This window comes from Barbatula barbatula, assembly GCF_947034865.1.
Source record: "Barbatula barbatula genome assembly, chromosome: 5".
NCBI lineage: Eukaryota > Metazoa > Chordata > Actinopteri > Cypriniformes > Nemacheilidae > Barbatula > Barbatula barbatula.
The window spans coordinates 443,453-451,970 of NC_136769.1; the positions used below are offsets into that span (position 1 = coordinate 443,453).

An 8,518-nucleotide genomic window follows, 5' to 3' on the forward strand; every position below is an offset into this window, starting at 1 on the left:
AGGTACCATCTGAGAGATACGTGGAGGACTTCCTCAGACTGAGCCGCTGCCCAGCCGCCAGTGCCCGCTGCGCAGCCTTTCTTAGAGTTTCCCGAGACGGCCCCGTCCGGCCTTCTGGAGTGTCCTGAAGCCTGCTAAGAGCCCCATCCCGAAGACTGCCCAGAGTCCATTTTCTCGGTGTGGCCGCCACATAGACATCCCAAATAGTCGACACCCTTTAGGTTTCCGGTGCGGCCAGCACTCTCCAGGCCTCACGAGCTACCGGCACCACGGATTCCCGGTGTCGTTGGCGACGTCCTGGAGACACCCTGTCTTTTCCCCTGTGTCCTCCATGAGTCTCCAGGACGTGAACCCCCCCACCCTTGGGGAGTACTGTAACACTTCCGTTGGTCCCTAGTCATTTTTCCCTGTTTTTGCCCACGGACGTTACTTTTGACCACGTCTTCCTTGTCAGAGGACAGATTCCTCCATTCACAAACACCTGAGTACTGATTACGCCATCACCTGCACCCAATTCCCAACTATATGTACACTTTTGTTTCACCACCACCTGTTAGATTATTGTGTGTCAGTTGTTGTTCTAGTGTCTCTTGCCTATGATTTTGGAATATCTCAGTATTTGTTTTGGATGTTCGATCTCTGGATTATTGTTTTTTGTTTATTTAACTCTGGTGGAGTTTATGCTATCCAGAGTCAATAAACCTCTTCACTGCAACACTGTGGTGTTCTCATTTGTCCGAGTGCAAAGCGTTACACATTTAAACAGTACATAAAGCTAAGGCATTTGAAGCTCTTGTTTCGGTTTCCTACCTCGTGTATTATTATGATAGACTGCCACATCAGCATGTTTACATATTGCACCGTAGACTTTTTATCAGCAGGCTCCCATGGTTTCCTCATGCTAGTGCGTGCCAGAGTCAGACGTATTACCACAACAGCGACCACGTTTTTTACGTGTTCCAACATGTATTTCTTCTTGCATGTCTTGCACTTGAACACTTCACTTTTGTTCAAAGACAGACTACACTGAAGACTTTTATGTAAAATTTGGTTCTAAAGACTTGGAAAGGTGTGCGATCGAGTACTTTACATAATGGGTAAAAACAAAGTCACTCAGTTTCTGTAGGTGTTGGTTTAGTTGTGTTTGTATGTTTATATGATGTTTTCTTTTGTGTATACTTCACAGACGAATTTTCAAGAGTTGGGGACACAGAGTTACGTAAGTGTCAAACATTATATGTCATTTTTTATGATGCTTCATGGCAGGACCTTTTGGTGCTTTTAACTTGTGAGGGGTGCAGTAAAATTACGTTTTGTCGCTCTGCCATTAAATCCAGCCACTAATGTTCATTGGGGAAATCAGTCAGTTTTATCTGTTTGTGTGCTTATGTGTCATGTTTTATTTTCAGGGAACAGAAGCCAGCAAAGTCAAAGTGCTGATTGCAGCAGTGGTAAGGCAGCGGCATATTTACATGCACATTATTTTGAAGACATACAGAATCACATTTTTAAGTGATTCATATAGATTGTAATCTCTTCTAAAGTAGCCTAAAGAAAAAACACATTACACAAGGTGAAAGTAAACACAGCTGAGGAAGCAGAATGTCCATATTAACTTACAAAACACACATAAACAGTCAACTCCACATATGCTTGTGGTGTTTATATTTTGTTATATTGTTGAGAAAAACAAGCTGTGTCAAACAGGAAATGCTTGCTAGGTTAGACGCAACATGCGCACACATACAGTACAACAGTGCGACGAGGGTGTTTTTTGTCCACGAATAAATCCTTTTTTTTATTGACAGAGATTAATAAACATTATCTTTAAGATAAACATTATATTCTTGTCGTACCACATCAGTTTAGCGGGATTTAGATAAAACATTTAAATGCGTCTTCACCAGAAAGTTAATTTAAATTCACCATATCGATCGGAAGTCTAACATTTGTGAGGTATTAAGTGAAGAAAGATTATTAATAAACCACTAAGTAATATATTTTGCAGTGAGGTAAAACGAAATGAATGACCGTTAATGATTAAATGATGAGAGCTCATCATATCAGATGAGTGCGTTAAACAAATAGAAAACACAGATTACATTGTTGTATCTTTAGAAAAGTTGGTTTTATTGCATTCGTTTGAACAATATAACAGATTTGATCATAAACTTTGCATATACAATAGTCAACATTTAAACAATATCCATTCTTGTCTTTGGACAACTTTGATTGTTGACTACTGTAAAAAAACAATAAATAGAAATGAAAATTCATTAATCAAATGACTAGTGTCCAGGTTATCTGGAGACCAGCATACCACATCGCTGCAACATTTTCAATGGGATTAATTCACAACATTATTTGAAGATGTGGCTACAACGTTTCTGGAACGTCAGCAAAGATTTTAAGAAATGGACACTGCCAAGACGTCCTCGGAACGTGGTCACAAAATAATGTAACTGTGACCAAATGAAGACGAACTGGCGACATCGTCAGAACGTATACTCTGTTTTCTGGGTGGGAACAACAGTACTTTTAAACAGTCAGGCATTTGTGGGATTATTATGTGAAGCAAGTCACGGTTCTACCTGAGGGAGCCATCCAGGGGAAACTTGTATTTTAAAGGGCACATCAGCATTTATCTTAACTTTAGGATTGTTTCAAGTAATTATTTAATATGTTTTATATGTTGGTTGTGTCATGTCCTCCCTTTTGTGTTTGTATCTCCTCCTGTTTGTTCTTCATTTTGTTAATGGATCACTTTGTTTAATTGTCTCCACCGTTGCTTTATTTTCCCTGATTGATATTTATACTCACTATGTGAACATGACATTATAATGGCTTTTCAAATGTGACCTAATTTGAAATGAGTAGTTGTAGAAAGTTTTAGATTTGAAACTTGATACTGCTTCTTTATTAAAATATAAATAAAAAAATATTTTGTAAACTTTAAAGCAAAACGTTTACATCTTATAACGGTTACCTATAACATTTTTGATAGAAATGAATAAACTTTTATATTTTAACGTGCTGCTTCCAAATCCAATATGATAACATTATCCTTGATGCTGAACAAAATAGAGAATGGATTATACTGTATTATATAATATAAGAGTTACATTTTTTCACCAGTGGAGGAACAGGCACAGAGAAACAGAAACCCTCCTAACTTAAGGATCTTTCTTCTGGGGAAGACTGGTGTTGGAAAAAGTTCAACGGGAAACACTATACTGGGAGAGAAGAAATTCACATGTAAGCAAAGTCTAATCTCTGTTACAAAGTGTTGTAATGCCGAGGAATCAGAGATTGATGGCAGAACTGTATCTGTCATTGACACTCCGGGTTTTTTTGACACAAACATGTTAGAAGAGGAGGTGGCAAAAGAGATTGCAAAGAGTGTTTTTCTGTCTTCATCAGGAGTTCATGCATTCTTGTGTGTTCTTCATGTAAATAGATTCACAAAGCAGGAGGCCGAGGTATTGACCCATATTACACACATTTTTAAAGAAGGTGTGCTGAAATATTTAATACTAATGTTTACAAGTGGGGAAGATATTGATCAGGAGACATTTGACTCAGAAATAAATGAAGTTGAAGACTTAAAATCTATTGTAGATAGCTGTGGGGGGTATCACATCTTCAACATCAATGATCTGACAAACAGACAGCAGGTCAGTGATCTGATGCTGAAGATCGACACAATGATAGAGAAGAATGGAGGAGGATACTACACAGATGAGATGTTTGATGGGGCACAGAGATTTAAACAAGAGGAACCATTTGAGGTAGAGGGGGGAGAAAGAAAATCGTTTAAGAAGTACTGGCAAAGATTCAAAAATTATTTCAGAAGACTTGCACAGAGAATAAGACCAAGACGGTACAATCGTTTGTAGTGATTTCCTGAGAATTCTTTATTTTTACGGTACACTCTAAAAAAGACGGTGCTATATAGCATTTAAGTTATTCTTTGCCAGTAACTATTGGGGAACCACTTTAAGTTCTAGAGGGCAACATATCTTGGTTCTTGGGGGTGACTGAGGTGCGATATACAGCGGTGTATAGTGGTGACTGGAGAAGTGGGTATACTGTTCATTTATGCCCCCATTTTTAAACCAACCCAGCAAAGGATGAACCCCTCGATGATATAATGTAGCAAGATTTCCTACATGGTTTTATGCACATTTTGAATTTTCGTATCAGAAATGAGTGATGGTAACACAAGAGGTGCAGATTCTGCAACCAATCCCGGCCTTCAGGCTACATGAAGAGACAACCAGGGCAGTACACAGGATTTAAAAAAAAAATGTCCAAAAATAGTTTGACTTCCTTGATATATATATATTCGATAACAACAGCTAACGTACAACCTTGTCTGTCTTTTTTTATGATTATCAGCATCAGTAAAAAAGTAAACTCATGGTCAATATTTTTATAAAAATCTTATGCAATCTTTGTTTCATAAAAGAGCGTTTGGGTTTGAATGACATTAAGGTAAACGAGTGATCACAGAATGTGCAGTATGGAGTGAACCATCCCTTTAACTTTTTGAGTAATAACATTGATATCAAATTACAAAAGTTGCAGAAACTAGTTTTTTTATTTAAAAGAGTTAACATGAATGAATATACAGAATTAAAGAATGAGAAATTCATTTAGAAGTGAAGCATTTAAAATATTTGCAAACATTATAGCTGTTTTAACCACAACCTCAACACACCTGAGTAAGCCATGCGCTTTCACGTTTTGTAGTTTATATGACTGAATTTTACATTCGGTCGTTTGCCATGTTGATGCGGGTCGAGCGTGCCCACAGTAAACAACACCAGTAAACAACAGTAAACAACACCACGGGCACGCAAACTCCCGAGAGCTGTGGAAAGAGGAAGAAAGCGAAGTAGCCAGCGTTTTGCACTCAGCCAAATAGCCGGAGGTCCACTTGACATTTCTATGATAAAACATGATTAAGCTACTTACATTACGTTCTTTCACAGTTAAACTGACCTCAAGCTGGCCTTCTGTCAAAAGCAACTCCCATCTTCTTTCATTTGATTGGACAGTAATGCTCAGTTTCCTTCCTTTGGTTGGCCATTTCAATTAGATTGATGAGTGCTTCTAGAATGCTGAGGCATTTTCTACAATATTGGCAGTAATTCATTCAGTTTGTCCTGTTAATCACAACTTTTATGACATACCATTGAAAAATTACAGAGGTTTTACGCCGTATACCTCTGCATACCCTGCACTACACAAGTTGGTATACGCAATGTCGACTGATAAAGAAGTGAGTATACGCCATATACCCTCCACTACACCGCTGGTTATATAGCACTGTATGGTTCTTCAGCAGTTCTATATCGCACCTCAGTCATACCAAAGATAGTTCTTTGGCACCATGAAGCACCAAAATATGGTTCTATATAGCACTACAAGCAAAGAACCACTTTTAGTGCAATTTATCACTATTTTTTAGAGTGTATGTCTTTGGTCCAACACAATGTTTTGAGTCATTATACAGAAACATTCACTTTTGGGGTAACAGAATACCTACAAATAAATACATTTAAATGTTTTTTGATAAATTAGTTATTATTTAAACTTGGGTTATGGATCTGCATTTTTGACAGCTCAACAGGTGGAGAAACATTTTCAAAGTCAAGTTTTATGTATGAATGCAATATATATTTAAATGCATGACGCTGTCAGAACAAATGGCTGAAAATGTTCTCAAGAGGTCATTTGGACGGTACCCTTTAAAAATGTCTTAGAGTTTATGTACTTTTGGAAAGGGTACTGCACCAGTGACAGTTACATACTATTTTCCCAATTTTTTTTCTGTCAGTGCATGATGTTGTGCAGCAAAAACACAAACTTCATACAGCAATCAGTAGCAGGTGATAAAAATTGTTATATGATAACTCAAGTTCCTTGTAATGCCTTTTATTATAATGAAAGTGTGAGTAAAATGCTATCTCAAATAGGTCCCTGAACCTCCACACATGATCTTGGGAATAATCACCTTTTATGGTAGTTTTGGAATTGTATGTTATGTCATATGTCTCTGTTCCTATATTTTTCATATCTTTTTGTTTTTCTGCTCTTTATCCATATTTGGTTTAAGTTGTCATTCACTCTTGATATTTTATCATCAGTAGGGTTTGGCTGAATGAGGTTTTGTTTAGTCATAAATTCTTTATTGTATCTGTGTATCTGTGTTTATGACATTCCACACCTTGGTTGTTATCACTAAATGTGTCATGCAAACAACTAAAAATCAAGTCAAGAATCTTGGTGTAATTCTGGAGTAAGACCTTAGTTTCAGTACTCATGTTAAAGCGGTAATAAAATCAGCATACTATCATCTGATGATACTATCTTCTCTCATATTGTATTCTGTATTTATTCTAACTGTATATCCTGCACTTGCTAACTGCACTTCTGGTTAGACCTAAACTACATTTCCTTACACTGTACTTGTATATGTGTAATGACAATAAAGTTGAATCTAATCTAATCTAATCTGAAAAACATTGCAAGGATTTGATATTTTGTTTCCAGTCAATACTTGGAGAAACTTTTTCATGCCTTCATTACCAGCAGGGTGGATTATTCCAATGGTCTTCTCATCGGTCTTCCCAAGAAAGCCATTAGACAGCTGCAGCTCATTCAGAATGCTGCAGTCAGCATTCTCCCTAGAACCAGAACAACAGAGCATATCAAACCCATCCTTCGATCCCTTCACTGTCTTCCAGTTACTTTTAGGATTGATTTTAAGGGTTCACTCTAAACAAGGGAAATCCGCTTTTAGCTTTTATCCCACTCGTAGCTGGAATCAGCTTCCAGAAGAGATCAGATGTGCTACATGAGCACTGTGCCTTGTCCGAACTGACTGCACTATAGTTCATGTATAATCAGTTTATTCTAATTAACTTTAAATTCCTTGTTTAATTGATTATTTTAGATGATTCTTTTTTCTGTAAAGCACTTTGAAGTACCATTGTGTATGAAATGTGCTATACATATATAAACTTGCCTTACCTAAATGCAATTAAATATATCTCAAGTCGTGACTATTAGTCTTGTTTAATGTTCTGTTATTTCATGTTTTCTCCAATTGTTTATTTCTTTTGGTAACACTTTACATTAGGGTTCCATTCATAAAGCATTTATAGATTTGTTAGTTAATGATTAGTAAGTAATTTACAGATGCATTATAACTGATTAAATAAAAAGGGGATTTTAACGAAATACCTGCTTAATAAATGTATTTATTCGTTATTTTTTTACTCTAAAGCAGATGCATTAATATCTTGATGCAAAATAGGCTGTCAGACTGGAGACTTCAGGGTTTTATGTTGTTTTTTCTTATTATTGTATATTTCATATCTTATGTCACTTTTCAAAGCATGTTGCTTACCTGATCAGATTCTGAATGTCTTCCGTTGCCCTCCAGAATGCCTTCAGATAATGATGCTTATCCAAAGCATTTTTTTCTTGCTTACCAAGATAAATTCATCAAACTTTTGATCAGTCTTTAACACTAAATGCACAAAGGTTGTCGAAAAGTTGTTCGTTTACGATGTTTATTAATGATTCAATTACTTTCAACAGGTAATCAAAACCAGAAAACATTTATTTATTGTAGAAACAGATATGAGAAGGCAGAAGCCAAGTGCAGGCAGCTGTGCTGAACAGAATTTTATTACAAAAAAAACCCACAATGGGGAAAAACAAGGAACGAGCTAAAACTAGAATAAAAACTTCCCAACAGGGGGGCAAAACCAAGTAAGATGAATAAAAACCTAAAAAGAGAAAACACAACTAACAGGTTCAGGAAACATGACCAAAAGAAAAGAGAATTTCTTTAACCGTCAAGACATGGCACATACCAGCACGGGGAATCACAAAATGAACTCACCCAGGACAGCAAACATTAGGGCATTAAATAGGGAAAACTAACAAAAGATAATTAACACAAGGCAGGTGTGGGGAATGAAACACTAATGGAAGCTAACGAGGAAACGAGAGGGGCGGGGCCAGAGATAAGACTGGAGAGAACGCATATTGTGTCATGACTGACAATAATATGTTTCTCTCAACACAAAACACATGGCCCTGTCATGATTCTGCCACCAGGCTAGAAAATCAATAACACAGAAAGATAAAACACCGCACAGTACATGGTATTTATAGACTAAGCTAAATCATTCTAATAAATAATATCTAATAAATGAATAAAAACACCAGTACACAATTGGGGGGAAAAGGTTGACAAGAGACAAGACAGACGCTAGTGATAAACGTTTAGGGAAACTAAAACACTGACAACGGAAAGGATGGAGAACCGGCTGGGTACCCCACGGACTCTATCCTCCCTCGCTTGCCATGCAGGCTGGCTGGTGGGGAAGCAGGGGCCGAGGCTAATAGTGCAGCGGTGGTCACGACCCCGAGCTCCAGGCTGTGACCCTAAGGGATGGCTGCCAACGGAGCTGGATAATTCAGATGGACTGAGACCCTG

General features: G+C 37.4%; 1 protein-coding gene across 3 annotated transcripts; it reads left to right on the plus strand.

Annotated features, from left to right (window-relative positions):
* The first annotated feature begins 903 nt into the window (after nucleotides 1-903).
* LOC306894755 (GTPase IMAP family member 9-like) lies at nucleotides 904-7,075 on the plus strand. 3 transcript variants are annotated; one of them, XM_079457505.1, is made up of 5 exons: nucleotides 904-1,097; nucleotides 1,187-1,219; nucleotides 1,410-1,451; nucleotides 3,136-3,255; nucleotides 6,601-7,075. In XM_079457505.1, the coding sequence occupies exons 1-5, from the start codon at nucleotides 1,094-1,096 to the stop codon at nucleotides 6,864-6,866; spliced, it is 465 nt and encodes a 154-aa protein (XP_079313631.1). In that variant the 5' UTR covers nucleotides 904-1,093; the 3' UTR covers nucleotides 6,867-7,075. The 3 variants fall into 3 exon arrangements, with proteins under 3 accessions (XP_079313631.1, XP_079313629.1, XP_079313630.1); XM_079457504.1 differs by having other exon boundaries at nucleotides 914-1,097; nucleotides 6,598-7,075; XM_079457503.1 differs by having other exon boundaries at nucleotides 3,136-7,069.
* Nucleotides 7,076-8,518: the final 1,443 nt, after the last annotated feature.